The sequence below is a fragment of the Equus quagga genome, chromosome 11 (assembly GCF_021613505.1).
Source record: "Equus quagga isolate Etosha38 chromosome 11, UCLA_HA_Equagga_1.0, whole genome shotgun sequence".
Classification (NCBI taxonomy): Eukaryota; Metazoa; Chordata; class Mammalia; order Perissodactyla; family Equidae; genus Equus; species Equus quagga.
Window position 1 is genome coordinate 114,224,226 of NC_060277.1, and position 20,791 is coordinate 114,245,016.

A 20,791-nucleotide genomic window follows, 5' to 3' on the forward strand; every position below is an offset into this window, starting at 1 on the left:
CTCTGATTCACACCTGCCCCAGCACCTTCCTGCCTCTCCGTTCAAAGGAGCACGGACTGTCAGGTTTATTAGAAACACCTCAAGTTTTTAAAAGGCTTTTATCCTGTTGGTGTAACTTGAGGACACCATGATATCCTGAGAAACCGGGGGCTCTGGCCATCTGAAAACCATTCTGGTCCCGTCCATCCTGTTAGCGAGCGGCATCTCTAGTTCTCAGTGTTCTGACATAGGATCATAACATTCTCCCTTTCTTGTGATGGAGATGACAAGTGAAGCTGTCTGTGAAAGTGCTTCTGAAGTGGAGACTGCAATGTAAATGTAGGCCTTTATAATCTTAATTGTAGAGTGCTCTGTGATTTACAGAGTACTTTCCCATGTGGCTTCACATTTGCTGTCACTAATAACCCTAGGACTAGTCAAAGCTGGCGTGATGCATAAAACATCACTGTGTTATTGATAAGGACCCAGATGCTCAGCGTGCTGCTGCCCAGGCTTACAGCTTAATTTATAGCAGAGCGAATGGAAACCTGGCTCTTCTGAGCGCAAACCCTGTCTTCTTTTCACCAGTCCATGCTGCCTGCTGTATACGTGTGAACTGATGTTGCTACATGGCATCATTTTAATGGACGCTGTTCCACAGCTCACAGGAGAAGCAGCTTTCCTTTGGGGACATTACAGACCTTCCAGTACCTGGCAGAACGGTGTGATGCCCTTGTGAAGCTGTGTGACATGGCGTTTGCGTTGACTCGGTCCTGCACTATTTACTAAAGTCTTCCCATTTGCAGGGAACTGTAAGGTCCCACAAAGAAATGAAAGAGGACTCAGACACAGTGTCTGTCCTCCAACGTGTAGAATGCCCCTCCTCTTCCCCTCTGGGAGGAAGGTTTCCAAGTCATTAGGTTGCTTCCTTCAACATTCAGCCTTCCTGCCCTGGTCCTCTGTGAGGGTCACCCTGTGCATGTGCTCACGCTTGCTCGTGGGCTCGGTGCCGTCCCTCTCTTGCTGTTTGCACCCCCAGGGTGCAGCCTGCCCCTCAGCTCTGCCTGGCAGCAGGTCTGGGCCTCTCCCTCCACTCAGCCACCACCCGAGCCGGGAGCCTGGTGACATCCAGCCGCCTACTTGGGTCCCCAACTGGGGGATATGTTTCCCTGCAGAGTAGGAAATGGAACAGCCTTTTTTGCAAGCTGTTTGTTATCTTCTCTTGTTTTCAGCCGTTTTCTGTGTTTCAGAGTCTTTCCTCTTTTAGTTTTCCTTCACTTGTTCGTAGTCTTCTCTTTCCCTTGCTTAGGCCCCTGGAGTTGTTTCTCTTTCCTGCCTCTTCAGGGGGTGCTTGAGAATGTGGAAAGCAGTGAAGGTACAGCAGAAGCAGGGGCCAGAGTGGGCCCTGCTTTTATGACTAAACACTGAATTCACTCTCAACTCCGCAATGTTAGGCTTATAATTGACCCGTCAAGCATGCAGGGCACCAGGTTCAGAGCGAAAAAAGGCACAAGCCCCGGTGTTTGCTCTTCAAACAGAATGACCCAGAAAGACATGTCATTGTAAGAGCACTAGATTGAGACTTTGTTTTCTTTTAATTTATTGTACAAACCATATTGTAGTAGTAAACAATGAGAAGGAAGAAATGAAAGAAAAACCACCCATAATTCCACCCACTAAGAAGTCAGCTGTTTTTGGTTCTCCACATTCCTTTAGACTCTTTTTCCACATATGCACATAACATTACTTAGTTGGAATTATATATATTTTGCATTTTATTTTTAAATTTTAAGATTATCATTTTATATTGTTACCTGCATTTTATTTTCAAATTTAATATTCCATCCCATTTATACACAATATTACTTAAAGCATTTCCCTGTTCTTATAAAATTAAAGTGTTTGCAGGCTTTTTTTTTTCCTGTACATCTTTCCAATGCGTCATAGAACTTTTCCTTAGTTTGGATTATTTCTTGGTATATCTTTCCAGGAATGGGATCAGTAAGTCAAAGTGTATAGCTTGTGATATCAGTTGCCAAACTTCTTTAACAAAAAGTTGCTCTAATTTACACTGTCCCAATCACACATCTATGAAAGTATCATTTTCAACACAACTTTATTTATTTTCAGAGGCAGATATTCTGTGGGTCCAGTAAATCACTGTGAGAAAGGATTAGTATTACAAGTCAGCTTATGAAGACGGCATCATCTGCCACCAGAGTGATGGGAGGTCCACAGTGACATCTGGACCAAATCTGGTGGACTCGAGTGCTGAGTTATTGATTACAAAGTAAAGCGGTGATCTGTCTGGTAAGCCGTGACAAAAAGTTCTTTTGGACAGCATCACTCTAAGTTATTAATCACACATTATTAAGAAATTCTAAATTGTATATATCAATTTCGTGTTATTTCCAAATTCGCTTATGATCATTTTTAATACAGTGGAAAACCATTAAAAACTTGAGTATACAAACAGGTCTAGGACAAAAACGTTTTTCTGACATTCTTGCAAAGACATAATTTGTTTTACTGTTTGTTCTTGCATTCAGAGTGAGGAGGCGGCCTGGAGAAGTGTGTATGCGGCTGATGTAAAAGTAACCTCACCTGACTGACTGACTAACTACCAGTAAGGACTCCGTCCCCTAACCATTCAGGCCACATTACACGTCCCTGTAGAGTAGGTCAGGCAGGATTGAGGACAGGCCTTGTCCATAGGCTCTGCAGGTATCGTGACAGCACCGGAAGGCTCCAGGTCCGTTTCTGATCTTGTCAGAGCTCACAACGTCATATAGTGGCCCTTGTCCCATTACTTTGCTGTCCTTAAGGAGAAGAATTTATTGAAGGGACTCAAGTTTCATGGAGCCTTTACAGTATGACTCTGATGCTTCTCCACGGTCAGACACCCGAATAGCAGCCTGCTCTGCCTCCACATCCCGAGTCTGTCTGGCCATCGGCGGAGCAAGATGCCCCTGGGAGGTAACCATCCCTTTCTTCTCTGGACTCAACAGGCTTTCTCTCCATTACCTTCTCGGATCCTAGTGCCCTGAAAGTTGGGAAACTTAGAGTCCTTTCATTTTTACTTAACTTTCTGACTAGGTAAATTATGAAAAGCCGTTTTTTTTTTTCTTGCCACTTGAAAATTGAGATAAAATTCACATAACATAAATTCACTATTGAACCATTTTAAAATGTAAACTTTAGTGTTTTGTATTATCACAGTGTTGTGCAACCATCATCACTATCTAATTCCACAATATTTTCGTCACCCCAAAAGAAACCACGTACCCATTGGAAGTCACTCCCCATTTTCCACCTCTCTCACCTCTGACAACTGCCGATCTACTATCTGTCTCTATGAATTTGCCTATTCTGGACATTTCATATCCATGGAATCAGACAGAGCCTTTTGTGTCTGCCTTCTTTCACTCAGCATAATATTTTCCAGGCTCACCCGTGCTGTTGCTTGTATCGGCGCTTCGTTGCCTTTTATGTCTGGGTAGTGTTCCACTGTGCGGCTACATCACATTTGTTTATCCATTCATCTGTTGATGGACACTTGAGTTGTTTCCACCTTTTGGCGAGAGTGAATAGTGCTGCTGTCAGTATTCACATAGACATTTATGTGTCGACAGCTGTTTTCAGTTCTCTTGGGTATACCTAGGAATGGAATTTCTGGGTCACATGGTAACTCTATGTTTAACTTTTTGAGGGACTCCAAACTGTTTTCCACAGTGGTTACACCATTTTGCATTCCCACCAGCAAAGCATAAGGGTTCCATTTTCTCCATATCCTTTATATCACTTATTATCCATCTGTTCAAATCCTTTGCTTATTTTTTAATTGTGTTGTTTGTCTTTTTCCTTTGTTGAGTCATAAGAGCTTTTTATATATCCTAGATACTAGCCCCATATCAGATAAATGATTTGCAAATCATAGTTGCAAATATTTTCTCCCATTCTGTGAGTTGTCTTTTCACTTTCTTGATAGTGTCCTTAGTTGTAGGAAAAGTTTTCATTTTGATGAAATTCATTTTATCTATTTTTTTTCTTATTGCTTATACTTTTGATGTCGTATTTAAGAAACTATTGCCTAATCCAAGATCACAAAAATTTATACACCTATATTTCCTTCTAAGACTTTATAGTTCTAGCTATTACATTTAGGTCTTTGATCCATTTTTGCGTTAATTTTTGTGAATGGCATGATGAAGTCTTAAGAGAACCATACCTTGGACTTTGATCTTTTACCTTGAGAATGTCTCCTACAGGAATGACAGATGTGTTACTGGAATGACTTTGGAATTGTGTAAAGCAAAGGTGAATCCTGGAGGTTGAAGAGCTCTTTGCTTAGTGTGGTTCTGTGTAAGGCAACATTTGATAGACTGCAGCTGGGGTTCCTTTATTATGGGGAATTTAAAACATTAATTCATTATGCCCCTTATCACACTGAGAAAAGACAAAACCTGAGACCACTGGTACCTCCTCCATAAATGTTTGCAGTTTTAATTATGATGAGTATATAATAACTCTAAAAAATATATTTTCTTTTATGGATTAATCAAATTACCAACATAGCTTTGAAACCACACAGAATCACATTTTTTCTGTGGCACAGGATATCAGGGCCAGCCACTTCTCGGCTTCTTATATTGGGAACAGCTATTAGGATCCTGTTTTTAATGGCAGGTGAAAATTGGTGTCAGAGAGAAAATCACCCTTCTTTAGGTGGATTTTTTGGATTCTTCCTAAGGGAACCAGAGACCCAGACCCAAGAAAGAGGAAAATCGCAGGACTTTGTCTGCTGGGTGCCTCTTGGGAGTCGTGATTTACCCACCTTGTTCAAAAGTAGCAGTTTAAAAAGTACAAAGAGGGGCCAGCTGGTGGCGTAGTGGTTAAGTTCACGTGCTCCACTTTGGCAGCCTGGGGTTCACAGGTTCAGATCCTGGGCGCAGACCAATACACCACTCATCAAGCCATGCTGTGGCAGCATCCCACATATAAAGTAGAGAAAGATGGGCACAGATGTTAGCTCAGGGCCAATCTTCCTCATCAAAAAATAAATAAATAAATAAAGTGCAAAGAAATCTTTTTAGTGTTTTTCCTTCTTCTCTTTTAATGTTATGGTGTTTTTTCTTCATCGCATACTGTAAACAACGATAAAAGAATGTTCACTCAGGATTAGGATGGTAAAATCGCAGGACTGGAGGGAGGACAAAAGCACTAACTGAACCTGAAATGCGTGCGACCCACAAGGCAGGTGAACACGCTGCTCTTTGTTGGCCTAAGGAAGAACCAAACTGGTGTGCCGACTTCAGATCGGCCACTGTCAAAAGCTTGGACCATATTCTTGTTCTTTAGTGCAAAAACAAACCTTACGCTGGCACCTGCCGCATCACGGGAGAAGCAGTGCCATGAGTTCGTGCACAGGTTCAGTGACAGGCTGTGACACACTCCATCGCGCTACCCCACCTCCGCATAGATCACAACCTGAACGACCTCGTCAGACTAGGCATAGCAGGCAGAACTCTTGTTTGCATGGGTGTGTTGTGGTAAACTCGCTTTCCATGCACAGATATAAAATTCTTCCCCTAAAAATACCAAAATTATCCACAAAAGTAAGTGACAATAAATCACAGGACACCATTGCGGTCCTCAAGGCATGTGATGTCTCGTTGAGGCACCTGTCCAGGTAAACAGGCACTTTTGTGTCCCGTGATGAGTGGGACCTGCATGGCTTTCTGGCAGCGCTGAGGAGCGAGACCTGGGGTCAATGAGGGACACCTTGGAGGGGCAGCATCTCTATCTGCACGTTCCTCTTCAATGCTCGTGCACACTTGGCTAATAGAAGCAGGGGGTAAAACTCAGATGCCGTTGGGGCTTTCCTGTGTAAACAAAGAAATGTGAAATTCTGTGTGCTCAGAGACTGCCCCTTCCTGACAGTGGGGTTCACCTGCTTCTGGGGGCCGCAGGAGCAGGTTTGGAGAGCATCCCAGTGGAGGATAGTGCCGTGAGGCTGTGGCCTAATGTCTAAACCGTGAACCAGGAGCATGAGTAGATAAAATCAGCAAGAGTGACAAAATGAACACCCCCGCGGCCTGTTTCCAAGCTTCCTGCATCAGTTAGTAGTACAAGGACAAACTGTGTATCAAGCATGTTGAGGAACACGATTTACATTTAAAAGGTAATTGGAAAATCAGTGGGAATTCGCTTGTTTGCTACCAGATGGCCCAGAGGTCGCTCAGTTTCTTGACAGTGCGCTTCCTCAGCCCCACCCCATGGGGACTTTTTTCTGGTGATTCTAATGCTATAAGAACCTGGAAAAGCTGATGGACTATCTGGACGTCATTTCCTCTACCTGACTGATAGTGCTGCGGTTCTCGTCTGCTAACCTGCTCTCTTGTGGAAGTTTCTCGTGCCTCTGGCTTGGTTTCCCCCACACGGTCCTCAGGACCAGCAATGTTATCTTCATGTCCATCTGCTTCTGTTAAGTTAATGGGCACAGAGTCACGGTTCCTCAAGCGGCTAAATGATCTGGTACTTATCAATCTACTTCACAAGAAATTTAAATCATGTTGGTGCTATTAATGTTTGGAAACATATTTTGGGGGCGTTATTTTCCTTAAGTGTGCTTGGAGACACGAGTGAAGAAAAGCATACAGGGGGAACTTAGATGTTAGAATGGAGGAGGATGTGTACAAAATCGGTTTAACTTTAACTGTGAGACATGAAAACCACTAAGATTGAAATCCTAAGGAAGACAACTGCGTAGATTGTGGTTTCTAGCCCAGGTCCTGCACTTGTGCAGCCCAGCGCCCAGCCGTTTAGACCAGCTGGCACGTCAGCCGTGAAGAAAGAGACTCGGGACATGGTGTACCTGGAAGGCTCTTAGCAAAGGTGGATGACAGCATGTTGGACCAGAACTGTTGTCTGAGATATTCACACTTTTCATTCCCTTGCTCTTTCTGCTGCTTCTCTGTTGTCTTTATTTTACACGTTAGAAAGGAACATGCAAACGCTTCCTGTCAGTTGGCTCCTGAGCTCATCGCTGCATCCCTTGCTCTGCCCCCTGCTCCCACCTCACTTGCACAGCTAGGGGACTCTCTTTTTATAAGCTTTCGTCTTGCCATTCTTTTCTTTTCTTCTTGCTCTCCCCGATTGAGTTTGAGATGATGCATTGAACACGTTCTCTTAGTTGTCAAGAGGAATACAGTTGTACGTTATTTTGAATTTGAGTTCTGTTGCCTTAGCCCATGTGGGAATGCTGTGGCACATGGGTCCAGAGGAGGCGCTCTTGCTCAGCCACGCAACTGGCTAGGTAATTTCAGACCCTCTGAACCTCTGCTTTCTCCTCTGTGAAATAGCAGTAAGAAGAGCAAATGTGGGCCAGCCCAGTGGCACAGTGAAGTGAGCACATTCCTCTTCGGCGGCCCGGGGTTCACTGGTTTGGATCCCGGCTGTGGACATGGCACCACTTGGCAAGCCATGCTGTGGCAGGTGTCCCACATATGAAGTAGAGGAAGATGGGCATGGATGTTAGCTCAGGGCCAGTCTTCCTCAGCGAAAAGAGGAGGATTGGCAGCAGTTAGCTCAGGGCTAATCTTCCTCAAAAAAAGAAAAGAACAGCAAATGTATAAACTGTCTGGCTACAGGACATACTTAATAATGATGCTGTCCCAGTCTTAATCTTCCTTGAATCCTTAGGAGACACTGCTGGGTAGACTGAGTGAGGAGGAGCAGAGAGAACCTAGGCAATGGAGGAGTGCGTGTTTCCACTTATCTTCAGTTGCCTTGTCTCAGGGTCAGCTCATGGCTTCCACTCTGAACAGCAAACCCTTTTCCTGGTCTCCTGTTGTGCCCTTCCTCCTGGAAGTGATTTAGGAATTAAACCTGCTGCTGCTGAGAAGTAACTGAGTCAAAGAATTCAAATTTCTTAATAGGAAGAACTTTCCAGGTTCAAAACACATGGTACTTATTCAAAAGAGCCTCCTTTTTGTGGATATTTTTAAGAGCAAATTTTGCCGTGCGCTCTCTCAAGTGGGAGCTCAGCAGCCACTGAGAAGTTTGGCATTCTCCATGAGACCTGGAGTGCGACCTCGCCTGAGAATGAGATCTGGTAATTAATTCTAAACTGACTGGGCTTGGACAACCCGACTGACTAGAGTCCTGAGCCAACTCTCAGCTTCCAGGAGCCTCCTTATAGGGACAAGACTTGGTGTAGGAAGGAAAGAGAAATTAATGCCTGCTTTGTTCCAGTAAAGCCTCGGTAATGCACGGGAGGGGTTTTCGTTTGTGTCCTTCAATTGCAGAAGGAGCTGTGATACTGCATAGCTTATCTTGGTCTCCAGTCCTGTTTAAAATTCCTACAGTCGATTTTGCCTTCACTTGTATTTTGGAGTAAAGTCAGGGCACTGCTGCTCTCTGCGTATCATAGGCTTGTGTTTTTAAATAGGGTCAGCTCTTCTGAAGTTGTCACCTAATGGTGAGTGGTAAGGAATTTGGTGCTGCTGTGGCACCCTCCTGTCACTCACTGAGGCAGGTGGCGGCCTCTTGTTGGCCTGTACTTCCTCTCTCCTGGTGGACACAGGCATGAATTGACACGAGAGTGAACTTCAGGATGTAGAGGAAGGATGAGGGTCAAGGGCATAGCTTCTTAATACAAAAGGAGCAAATCAGACAAGAAAAATATTATAAGAATAATCAAGTAGAAGATTGTGATTTAAGTGTTTGGTTCTTTAAAAGGAGCACTTAATTTTTAACTTCATAGAATGCCACAAGGCCATCGTACATCCAGACAAGGATGGATGAGAGCCTGTCTACTGTGTGTGAAAATAAATAGGTGCATTTATTAGGAAACGTTCCCTTTCAGCCATTCAGCACTGTTTTTCCTTTATGCTAGAGCACCTTGGTCCCCAAGCATCGCAGCCTCTGCCACCCTGCAGCCATTCGCAGCACTATCAGCAGGTTTTGAATGGCACAAGAAGATGCCTACTAACTAAGAGCTGCGCAGCCAGGGCTCTTGAGGAGTCACCGGGTAGGGGGATCAGAGCTCTGTGTGTGTGTCACGTGCAAAATCCCTGTCCCCTGTGGCTGCCTCCTTCCTGGCTCAGCTTGGCTTCCTCCAGGCAGGTTTAGTATTTGTTCACTTCTCATCTTTGTCAGAAGGTAGTGTAAACACAGTCCTGTTATTTTTAGTTTATTAGGTAAAAACCTTAGGATTTGAATCAGACTGAGGAGCCTGGAGAATCTGAAGTTGTCCTGAGCAATTCTAAGTTCACGAGGTGGCGTTGCGTGGAAGCGGGTGCCGGAACGGTTGGGAAGAACCCCTCTGAGGCTTGTTGTATGTGTGTTTCTCTTTCCTTTGCTGGAGAGTCACCTCCATGGAAGAAATATGCCTTTTTACAAAAGACTGTTGGTTTTCTGCTTTTGCAAACCGATTCAGTGGCCTCTCTGTCAGCACCAACTGTTAATGATCACAGGGATGAGCCTGGCGGGCAGGGAGGCCCGGAGCCCCCCCTTTAAATCTTGGCAGTCTTCAGATGTAGAAACAAACTGCTGACGTTTTTAAAAATTAGGTCTTTCCCTTGAATGTTTTCCTGACATCAGCTCATTAGTGTAGGAATGTCTGTATTGACTCTCTCTCTTTGTTTACTTTTTATTATTGTAGGACAATTTTCAGCCATTCTACATAACAGTTGAAGGAATAATCGAATGAACCCCTCATGTACTCTTCACCCAACTTTTATAGTTGTTATTTGCTGTGTTGTTTTGTTTTTCTGGCTGTTTTTAGTAAATTACAGACATTATGATGTTTACTACCAAATATTTAAATATCTATTTCTTTTTTTTAAAGACATTTTCCTTATAACCACAATTGTCTTGACTTTTTAATCTCTTCTGAACTAAAATGCCAGAACCCTTGCAAAGTTAGCACTGTTCCCTTGAAAGTTGTTTGCTGTGCCCTGCGGCTCATTTACCCTGCAGGTGCTTACCGGCCCCTGGGACACCCGCCCGTCTCTGGCAGCGGGGCTGTAGCCCAGAGCAGTACATACAGGGCAGCACCTTTGTTGTGTGGCAGCAAGCTCGGATGAGGTGCTGGTCTGAATTTCTCTGACTAGTGAAATCATTAGTTCTTGTTTTAGCTGGCTGGCTTCTGAAGCACAGAGGGCAACCCTGAGACAGCAGACCCCTGAACGTCATTTGTGTCTTGTCCTGCCTGCTGGGCGGGAAGCTCCTAAAGAGACTAAGCTGTTCTGTACATTTACAGCAGCAGCTGTTGACAGCTTCTACATTAGGAAAGTGTCGTCTTCTACTTTCTTTTCTAGTAATACCAAATGGCACACTTTTTAATTGAGTTACACATTCCAGATGATTATGCGCTAGTTTCGTATGGGGTTTTTTGCTTGTTTCTTTGTTTTTTTAAACCTACTGGATTAAATGAAATGCCAAGGAATTTGCTTGTTTTACTTCTAACAGTGTATTCATTGCCACTTTCAGCTATCTCCCAAAATTCCTTTTAAAAAAGGAGTACTTGAAGCCCAATGTGTCTGGCAGTGTGTTTCGAGTTCAGAAGGACGGGGTTAAAGTAGGCCCCTCTGTGCCAGCCTCGATGGCACCTCTGTCGGTGGAAGCACTCTGTGAAGAGGACTTCCTGTGCCCGCTCGGAAGAAGGAAGCGGCTGCAGCTCCCCGCTAAGCACAGCCCGGTCAGAGTACAGAGCCCAGCTCCTGAGGACTCTGGAAAGCCAGCAAGCACAGTGGCTCAAGTTTGGGGACTGAAATCAAACAGGAATGACAAGCCGCAGCGGGGATGAGTTCCGAGGGTCATTTCCTCTCCCGTGTCTCCCAGCTTGAGCCCAGGTGCAGACGCGTGCTGGAGCTGCACAGGGAGTGCTGGAGCAAGAGCTCCAGGAAGCCGCTGAGGAGAGGGGCTCCTGCACGTTGGACAGAGCAGAGGTGCGCCACCCCCCCAAGAAAGCATGTTGGTGTGTTCACCACCCTGGCCGCTCTCTGAGTCTCCTTGTTCAGGAGTTCTCTAGAGCTCCGTCTCCAGCACCCTTCACTGCGGAGGTGGAGGGTGGAGGGTAGCCTGGGGTGGAAAGTTCCCACTCTCCAATCCAGTGCTTGGTTCTTCTGGGCCCTACCCTGGGTCACCTCTTCAGCATAAACTCAGGTGTGGTCAGAAGGGGCTTCTTATGAATAACAAAGACACTCTGGAAAGGAGGCAGCACATGCTTTGTACCCTCAATGAAATTATATAAAAATGGTCTCTGTGAAAAAGAAAAGATAAATATTGAGATGACAAAAAAATACATCAAGATGGAAAGAGAACTAACAGAAGGAAAAAGTTTAAGAAATCAAATTTGGTTTCAAAATTTAAGTGACCTTAAAATCAATTGGTCAGTAGAGTAGGTATTATAAGAAAGGGAAAGCAATAAAAAATAGTGGAAGCATGAAAAATAAAACAATGAAGAGTCAATATACAGATAATTATTCTTGAAATATGCAATAGAACAAATGGTAACAAAACAGGGTATAAGCATATGCCATCATTTCAACAAGTATAGGCTTTCTTATTCTTTTCATGAAGTTACCATGACTGGGGTACCAAACCTGACAAATAGTGTGTGTACACATGCACGCACACACACAGCCATACACACAGAGGCACACACACGCACACGCACGCACAGCCACTACAGATGAGTTCACGATAAAATATTAGCAATGCGAATCCTGCAGTGTAGTGAGAGAACAGTAAGCTTTGGCCGACTGAGAGTCGTTCCGAGACTGCTTTGATGACTTTCCATTAGGCCGCCTATCAATAAAATTCATCATCTTAATAAGTGAAAGGAGAAACGCTATTTGATAAAATTAAAAATGAATTTTAATAAAAGTAGACTTCCTTCGCATGTGAGAGATTTTCTTCTGGACTAGCAGCCGTCATCATACTCCCACGCTCCAACATTGTGTTTCCATTAACGTAGTTAGAACAAGGGGAGGATGCACACGAAGTGTAATTCATTCAACAAACTGCTCTGGAAATGCCAGCCACTGTGATAATTGGATGAGAAAACGAAATGGAAGGCATACGTCTTCTAAAGAGAACGCAAATTTGCACTATTTATGTATGATCCGATTGTCAACTTCGCCAAAAAAAAAACCACCAATAAAATCCATTGGAAAACTATTAGCAATACCGTAAGTGTTCAGCAAAGTGACTGATTACTAAATAAATATGTACATACAAATCTGTACCAGGAAAGTCAGAGTGGCTTCCTCTGGGGGAGGGGGCAGGAGCAGATGCCGTTGGGGGGACACACGTGGCCATTTAGGTTTTGTAATGTAATATTTCTTAATCTGGGTGGTGGTCATATTTACTTTATTATTCCTTAAACCCACATCTATGTCTTCTGTGCTCTTCATGTATGGTATACTTTACAACTTTTAAAAAATCGTTATCCTTTTTATATATTAAAAATAGCCAGCAAGGAAACATTGGGAAGGGAAATACATCTGATTCTCAATAGCAACAGTAACAAATAATGACAAAAACATAAACTTTTAAGAACATGTTGGATGTATATATAGAAAACTCTATAAAACTTTACTGATATGAAAGGAAGTTTGAATAAATGGAGGGATTGACCACATTGCGTGGTGAGATCTGGTAAATTAAGAATATAAATTCTCCCTAAATTAAACCATAAATTTAGCATAATATTGACAAAGTGATTTTAAAGGTCAACTGGAAGAATAAATGTTTGAGAATAGCCATGAAAATTAAAATAAAAAAAGATTTGTGAAAGAAAACTTGTCCCACCAGTTATTAAAATGCGTTTTGGATTTCAGTTGCAATAGGAGTAGACATTCAAGTCAATGAAACAGAATGGAGAGTTCCAGAAACAGAATCTGTGTATATAAGAATTTATCATTTGCAAAAAGAATGAATTACCCAATATCTAGTATTTGGGGTATATAGCTGACCATTTGAGCATTTTAAATCCCTCCCTCTTACCTTAATAAAATAATTTTCAGGGGCCGGCCCAGTGGTGCAGCAGTTAAGTGCACACGTTCCGCTTCGGCGCCCCAGGTTTCACCGGTTTGAATCCCAGGTGGGGACATGGCACCGCTCAGCAAGCCATGCTGCGGCAGGCGCCCCACATATAAAGTAGAGGAAGATGGGCATGGATGTTAGCTCAGGGCCAGTCTTCCTCAGCAAAAAGAGGAGGCCTGGCAGCAGTTAGCCCAGTGCTAATCTTCTTCTTCAAAAAAAAATAATAATTAAAAAATAATAATTTTCAAACATGCCAAGATTTAAATGTAAAAAAGAAAACTCACAAAAAGTACTGGAAAAATTATCAGTTAGGAGAATGAAAGAGCCATAAAGGGAGTGATAGCTTTTTTAAAGATAAACTTTAAGTTTTGTTTGACCAAAAAAAAATAGAATTTAACGTAAAATTATAAATTGAGAAAAATTGTGTAACATGTGACTAAGGGTTACTTCTGTTAATGTGTAAAACACTCTTAAAATCATTGGGATGATGAGTACCCCAGTAGAAAAATGCAGAGGTTGGGGCCGGCCCCGTGGCCGAGTGGTTAAGTTCATGAGCCCCACTTTGGCGGCCCAGGGTTTCACCGGTTCAGATCCTGGGCACGGACATGGCACCGCTCATGTTGAGGTGGCGTCCCACATGACACAACTAGAAGGACCCACAACTAAAAATATACAACTATGTTCTGGGGGGATTGGGGGAGAAAAGGCAGGGGAAAAAAAAAAAGATGGGCAAGAGTTGTTAGCTCAGGTGCCGACCTTTAGGGAAAAAAAACAAAAATGCAAAGGGCATAAACAGGCTACAAATAAACCAAAAAATGCAAAGAACCAAAAAAATTATTAGCTGGCATTTAACCACAGTAATAATTACAGAAATTCAAGTGATGTGTCTTTTCTCACCTATCAGCTGGGCAGAAGTTTTTTGCTTGTTTTGTTTTTATGTTGATAAACCCAGTATTGGCAAGAAGTAAAAAAAATAGGTATATTCAGCCTTGGTGAGACAGTAAATGACACTTGCCTTCTAGAGAGCCATCGAAGAACAGATAGTCATTCAACACATGTGCACCCATTTATCAGGCAGTTCCACCTCTAAGAATGTATCCTGAGGACAACAAACTTAGTGTTCATACAGACAGGATTCATTCATGTATTGAGAAAAGGCAATGTTCTATGTAGTGGTTTTTATATTGTCCATGATATACAAGCGCAAGTTACAAAACAGCATGTGTAAACTGCGATAGATTCATATAATGGAACCCTAGTCAGCAGTAAAATAGAATAAATTCACGATATAAACGAAAACATGGATAAACCTCAATGCATTATGCTGACTGGAAGAGGCCTTCTGTAAAAGTTCATACTGGACAACTCCACTGATATGAAATTCTGGAACAGAAATTAATCAGTGGAAAAATCAGAATAGTTTTTGCCTCTGGGAGCAGGGGGAGGGAGTAGGAATTGGCTGGGAAAGGGCAGGAGAAAACTTCCAGGGATGTTGGGAGCGGTCTCTGTAGGAATGGGTTACACAGGTGTATGCATTTATCAAAACCCAATGAATGTACAACTCAGATGTGTGCACTTCATTGTAAGTTAGTTTACATCAGAAGACAAAAACAATATACAAATACTGAGATCTAGAATTTAGAGGGAAGTGTGCCGTAACTTCACTTGCACCGAAGAGAAGTTGTATTAACAGATGGAGAGGCAGAGAGGTGATAAAGGAAACGTAGGCAGATGCCAACGGTGGGACCTAGGTGGTGGGATATAGGTATTCACTGTAAAATTCTTTCAACTTTGTTGAATGTTGGAAAATGTTGGAAAGGAAATGTTAAAAAAAAAAGTGTAGTGTGTATGCACAGTTCTCTTGTGGTGAGAAACAAAAAGCTAACAAAAGCGGAGTGCAGATAATGGCTGGCCACGGACGCCGGGCACGGGCAGCACAGGGGCGTCTCAGCTGTCGGCCGTGGCTGCTTCTGCGCAGTCGATGGGGGAGGCGCAGCGAGGACTCACTTTTCATTACACGTGTCTGTCTTGTTTGGGATTTTGCAGTGACTGTGACTTCCTTTATTCTAGAACAAAATCAACATGATTCAACTTTTTGTAAAAGGTAAATATGAAAATGGTGACAGTTATCTTAGGATTTTGGGTGTCCACAGCACCTGGCTGAGAAACCCTGGCCTAGAGGGTCAGCAGGCAGGAGGTGAGCATGTCAGGTGCCGTGGAACTGACATAAAGCAGACGGGATCCGTCCGCTGTTTGGAAGTGGTGTGTCGGACAAAGAGGAGTCACACATGGCCCCAGCCTCTTTATGCGCTCCATCACCAGGACCAGGCAGTAAGCACCGAAGAAGCACCAGCTGTTGTGTCGATTGTTATAATGATTAACGTCCAGTTTGGGGAGGTTTTTGAGCCGTTTTTATTACTTCTTCTTTGGCCTGCTCTTCGGCCTTTCACTGCCCAGTAGCGCTCTTGTATGGAGGAAGGAGAGAATACTGTGAGCAACAAAACCAGCTGTTGCCAATTCTGGTGCGGAGGGAATCGATGTTATTGCTGATGTAAAATGTGTGGATTATCAGTGACTGATTTATCCATGCTGCTCTTATGTGTAGAACCATACCATGAATATTTTAAAGTTGCATGTTGTCCCTATTTTCAATTTCCTGTTTAATGGAACTTGATGTTTTCAGTGGATTTATAATAATGCCATTTCCCAGTCAATAATTAAGTTATTTTTATAATTTTAAAGTCTTTGCTAATTCCAAAATCTGGCCGACTATGAATCTGTTTTACTAACTTTTTTCTGTTGACTTTATATAGGATACTCTCCATTGTGGATGAGACATTAAGAAACTCTGGATTCTGTTGTTTTCCTCTGAAGAGTGTTTAGCTCTGTTCTCCCAGGCTGTTTAATTGCTCTTGTGCTTGCTTGGTTGTAGGACTGATCTCTGTTGGCTTTGCTCTTAGTTCTGGAGTGTGGCTCCGAATCCTGGAGTGTGGCTGTAACTAAGGCATGACCCCTCTGGGGTGTCAGTGGAAGGCCCCAGGTGTTGATCAAGCCCCTCTAATTTGGCTGGCTGGTTCTCCCTGTCTTTGGGCACACTAGTGAGCAGGTGTTGAAATCTCTGCTCAGCACCTTCAGCCTTTCAGATGTTGTATCCACCGGGCTCCTTGGAGTCTCATCTCGTGTGTGCAGGGCGGGAGTCAGCCAAGGACTCCAGGAGAGCTTGCTTGCAGATTTTGGCTCCTTCCTTCCTAAGACTTCCCCCCGAAGTTTCCGGCAGGCTTCAGTGCTGATCTCTGACTCCTCACCCCATAAGACAGTTGCTTTTCAGTTGAGCGCCACCCCCACATGCTATGTGAATTGGGGAGTACCTGTGGGAAAAGCTGGATAAAGGTGGATCTCACCCAGAGTTAGTCTTCTTTTAAGGGTGATATCCCTTCCATTTCTGCCTGTATTTATTTGTTCTTTAGTGCTTTCAAATGGTTGTTTTTTATATTTTGTCCAGAGCTTATTATTGTTATTGGCAAAAGAATTAGTCTTACAAATTATTCTGTCATTACTGGAATCCAGAAGTCCCAATCAATAAGTGTGTTATAGACAAAATGACAAACCACCAAGTAGCACAGTCTGCATGGAAGTCAGACTGGAAAACATATTTCCTGTAGAGCATTTTATCCACTGGGGGATTCTGATTTACACGGCACTGTGCTGCATGTGCATGGTGCAGCGGTGCATGGGAGCAGGCCGGGCGGAGCTATCTGAAGGTGGAGCCAGCAGAAGGATTGGCTCCAAGTGGAATTGACTCACTGATGGAGCGTCTAGGTGCTGAGCCCTTGTGCCCGCGGGAGATGGCTGCTCTCTGCGTCAGGCAAACGTGGCCAGCACTTTCGTTTCTTCTGCTCGCTGAATGAGAGAACACTGGTATGGCAGCCACTACCAGGAAGGTCACTTCCTCTCTGCTGGCTGAGTGAGGCTTTGCTTCCTGAGCTAGTGAGCCTGGCCAGGCTTGGAGCCCAGGGATCACCAGCAGCCAGCTCCGTGTCCACCACCCTGTCAGGAGCCAGTTGCCCACGAGACACCGTCCTCACAGCCTTGTCTGTTGTCTTTCCGCCTCTGAGTCTCTTGACCCTCCTGTCTTTCTCTTTCCCACCCACCTCACATGCGTCACTCCATGTCTCCTGGAGTGAGTCCTGGTCCTTGTACTTGTCCCCTCCCTTGGGCCCACTGGCCTTCTCCCATCTTCCTCCCCTTCTCTTGTCCAGCCAGAGATACATGGAAATGCATTTTGCAGGTGTGAGTGTTTGCTGTGTGCCTGCCGCTGTTTTGTAGAGGGGATTATTTGTTCTAAATTTGTAAAGCAGGTGAATTAAACACTTTACATGTCTCCCCCTAAAAATACTGAGTTGCCCTGTTACTCTGTGTTACCGTTGATTCTGTCTTGCTGGTGCCAGCAGCGCTGACGGGAGGGAAGAAGGATGGTCACAGTCCCATCCTAGCCCTCCGGGATGGCCCTGCCTGAGGATGTTAAGTCTCTCGGCTCTGACGCCTGTGATTTTAGGATAATTAAAATGATAGCACTGAACTCACTTTTCTTTGTCTTCTCCCTCAAATTTATTTTGTGTGCCTGGAGGTTATTCACTGATTCTCCTGTCATTCTCCTCAGCTTGTTTTCATAAGAAGGAAAAAAAGGAAGAGAAGTCCAGTCTGTCCATTGTTTGGGGGAGAGCTTCCTTTCACGTCGCCGCTCCTTGCCCCCTACCGCCCACCCCTGGGTGGGGGCTCTGCTCCATGTCGCTGAAGACTTGTTCTCTCCATCTGCTGAAAACTCACTGATGCAGCTGTGTGGTCCTGCGCCTGTGACAGGCTGGCAGTGAGATTGTCTTCATAAATCTAAAAGCTGCCAGAATTAAGGAAACCTGGGCTTCTTTTTCACCCTGCAGTCCCCATCCCAGCTTTGTCTCTTTACTTTTTCTGAGGGCCTGTTGCATTTTCCTGTTAAGTGTCCCGTTAGTGTGATTCACTCTCTTTTCTTTCTCTGCAGGTTTTGCATGCAGAAGTGTGTTAGTCTGGTGCCTGGAGTCACACTGGATTTAATAGAAAAGTAAGTAGGATTTTTAAGCTCTTGAGGCTTTCTGGGTCTGAGGGGGAGTCTCCTCCTTTTATTGCTTGTGGTTCTCAGACATACTTCCTGTTAGCATGGGGACGTCTCTTTCTTGTGGGTGTGTTCTTTTGTTCTCTGATTAAGGCCATATTTGTGATTGTTACATTAGGGCTTAGTGTAGGACATAGCTAAATGTGGGGCCATATTAAAAGAAAAGAATAAAAAGCTGAATCCTTTTGAACATTTAAAAATACTCCCAACATGGGGCTGGCCCTGTGGCCGAGTGGTTAAGTTCGCGCGCTCCGCTGCAGGCGGCCCAGTGTTTCGTTGGTTCGAATCCTGGGTGCGGACATGGCACTGCTCGTCAGACCACGCTGAGGCAGCGTCCCACATGCCACAACTAGAAGAACCCACAGCGAGAAATATACAACTATGTACTGGGGGGCTTTGGGGAGAAAAAGGAAAAAATAAAATCTTTAAAAAAAAAAAAAAAAAATACTCCCAACACTCAGCTGAAGCAAAAACGTCTCACTGCACATACAGATGTCTGCTCCGTGGCTGCAGAGGCCTCTTGCGGTACCGTGTGCACCTGATCTTCAACTCACCCTTTAATATCCTGCAGCCTTCCACCCCCACCCTGTTCTGTGGCAGGGCAGGTGGGGCGGTGCCGGCAGGAGGTGTCCTTCCTGGCGCGTTGGAGCCCCAGGGCCTCTCCTCGCCCTCCGGGTCCGTGGGCCGGCCTGTCCGCCTGCTGCTGTGAGCCTCTGTCCGTCCGAAACACTCTCATGGCTCTACACCGCACCTGTGTGTGTTGTTTCTTTGTGTGTTCATTTGACTCATCCTGTTCATCTAGGGGGTTGTTCTTAAACCCTTCTGCTCTGAACCCTGTTTCTTCTGGAAGTAACATACGAGATAATTGTTTTCTAAGTTTTGTTTTACAAAATCATGTGTTAAAACAGCTAAGGCCTGAATTTAACTAAATTAGATACGAAAGGCAAATCTACTTCTAGATTTCTCTTCTAGGAAAAGACTTGCCTGCGTGTCAGGGGAAACATATGAGCATTATGCCTGGATGTCCACCGATGGGGCCCGATGGAGTTGATCGCGGTACATTCCTACTGGGGGTTGCTCGCTAGACGGCAGATGCAAAGAGTGTGTAGCTAACCTTGTACTGATGTGGGATGTTCTTAAGTGAGAAGGGCCAGTTGAGCCCAATGCACACGGTAGGACACCGAGAGTGTTCTTAAGACAACGCATCTGTGTGCGTGTGTGAATACACATAAAAAGGGCATGAAATGATGTAATTGTAGTTCACTCTGGTCTTGATAGGAAAGTAGAATTTGGAGAAAGGAGGGGAGAGAAGCAGTGTTAATTGACTCCCATTTTTTCTATCTTTTAAAATTTTTTTTATAAGAATGTAGACAAGTAAAATACATGTAGAAATAAATTTAAAAGGAAGAGTCAACAAATATAATTAGGATACCTGCAGACAATTCATTGAATATAATTTCTCCTTTTAAATTCTGAGTAAATATCTAAGGAAATCAGATGACCGGTCACTGCATCTGTTTATTTTAGGATGCATTTGTTCACCAGCAAAATGGGATGCTGTGGCAAGAAAGAATTCACATAATATCGATCAGTGCCAGCAGGGCAAATGGAAAGGGTTGGAGTCCCTCTGCTCAAGAGTAGGTCTTGGGTATCACAAAACCAGCCCATAGTTGACAGAGACTTGGAAGTCTTTGTTAGAAAGGTGGCCTTAGGAGCCGGCCCGGTGGCGCAGCAATTAAGTTTGCACGTTCCACTTTGGCTGCCTGGGGTTCGCCAGCTCAGATCCGGGGTACACACATGGCACTGCTTAGCAAGCCATGCTGTGGTAGGCGTCCCACATGTAAAGTAGATAAGGATGGGCACGAATGTTAGCTCAGGGCCAGTCTTCCTCCAAAAAAACCCAAAACAAACAAAAACAAAAACAAAAAACAACAACGAAAAAAGAAAGGCAACATTGGCTGAAGCAGAGGTTGAGGCGTATTGACAGGTGAGGGTGCTGGCAAGCTGGATTCAAAGTAGCGGCAGCTTTGCGGGTCGTGATTGAGAACCAGTGCTAAAGCTGTGTCCAGAGGAGCCACGTGTGCTACATCAGGCAGAGTGGATACAAGGTGATTGGCCTGGCGCAGACGCAGTGGCCAGAGCAGGGACCGCGGACCTTAGCGTTGTCGAGTTTGCAGTGGTCAGTGAGGGTGCAAGTTCCAGAGTCTCACTGGACACGCATCACCATCCATCTCACACCAGTAAACTGGTTGTCTGCTTCCTTCTTCTCACAGCTCTTTACTGTGTACATGCTGCTCCAGGCACAGGTGTTTGCTGGTTCTCTACAAATCGTGAGCCACGGTGCAGTCTGGTGATAGCTTTGAGAGCACTGTTGTTGACCACCTGTAAAACATGGGTGAGCCGCACGGCAAATTTCCATCTTCCCGTCTGCGCTCTGTAGACCCTGCTCACTCGGCATACTCATGGTCGGGAAGTAGAGGGCTGTGCTGGGGCACACGCGGGCCAAGCAACACAGGCATTAAGGTGTTCTCCTTTAAGGGGTCTTCCATGTTTGCTCACGTCCTGGCCAAACCCACACACTCTCTTCCAGAGACAGGCAGGCACAGAGCG

General features: G+C 44.5%; 1 protein-coding gene across 5 annotated transcripts in view; it reads left to right on the top strand.

The window, feature by feature from the left end:
• The window catches only part of RPTOR (regulatory associated protein of MTOR complex 1), a 394,844-nt gene that overhangs the window by 204,073 nt on the left and 169,980 nt on the right, over positions 1-20,791 (top strand). For all 5 annotated transcript variants that reach the window (XM_046674997.1, XM_046674998.1, XM_046674999.1 and 2 more), the window contains exon 7: positions 18,071-18,130. In XM_046674997.1, coding sequence (XP_046530953.1) covers positions 18,071-18,130 — 60 coding nt within the window. The remainder of the gene's footprint in view (positions 1-18,070; positions 18,131-20,791) is intronic.